At 77.0% G+C, this 326-nt stretch overlaps 1 protein-coding gene across 2 annotated transcripts in view; it reads right to left on the bottom strand.

Annotated features, from left to right (window-relative positions):
- Nucleotides 1–236, bottom strand: part of GAB3 (GRB2 associated binding protein 3) — a 62,082-nt gene extending 61,846 nt beyond the window's left edge. For both annotated transcript variants that reach the window (XM_007467360.1, XM_007467361.1), the window contains exon 1: nucleotides 165–236. In XM_007467360.1, the coding sequence (XP_007467422.1) occupies nucleotides 165–236 (72 nt within the window). The remainder of the gene's footprint in view (nucleotides 1–164) is intronic.
- Between the last annotated feature and the right edge of the window lie 90 nt (nucleotides 237–326).

The following is a 326-nucleotide window of genomic DNA, read 5'->3' as shown; positions in this document are numbered from 1 at the left end:
CCCGCCTCCCTCCCGTCGGCTCGGCGCGCTCCGGCTCGACGTGCAAATCTCGCTTTCTGTCCGCCAGCCTCGCCCGCAGCCCAAGCGCGGGGCTCCCGGGCCACTCCGAGGCCACCCCGCGGCCACCCGGGGCCCTGACGACGCGCGGTGATGCCCCTACTCACGTAGCGCTGCAGCTTCCTCTCGGGGGGCGACTTGACGAGCCAGCCCGTGCACACGGCGTCGCCGGCGCTCATCGTGCTGCGCTTCCTCCGGCTGGGCCGGCGTCCGCGGCGGGAGGAAGTCGGCGGGGATGCCGGCGGGGCGGGCCCAGCGCCTCCCGCCCG

This window comes from Lipotes vexillifer, unplaced genomic scaffold (assembly GCF_000442215.2).
Source record: "Lipotes vexillifer unplaced genomic scaffold, Lipotes_vexillifer_v1.1 scaffold2385, whole genome shotgun sequence".
In the NCBI taxonomy this organism is placed as follows: Eukaryota; Metazoa; Chordata; class Mammalia; order Artiodactyla; family Lipotidae; genus Lipotes; species Lipotes vexillifer.
The sequence above is the reverse complement of the archived record's forward strand: the minus strand, read 5'-3'. Positions and strand labels throughout refer to the sequence as shown.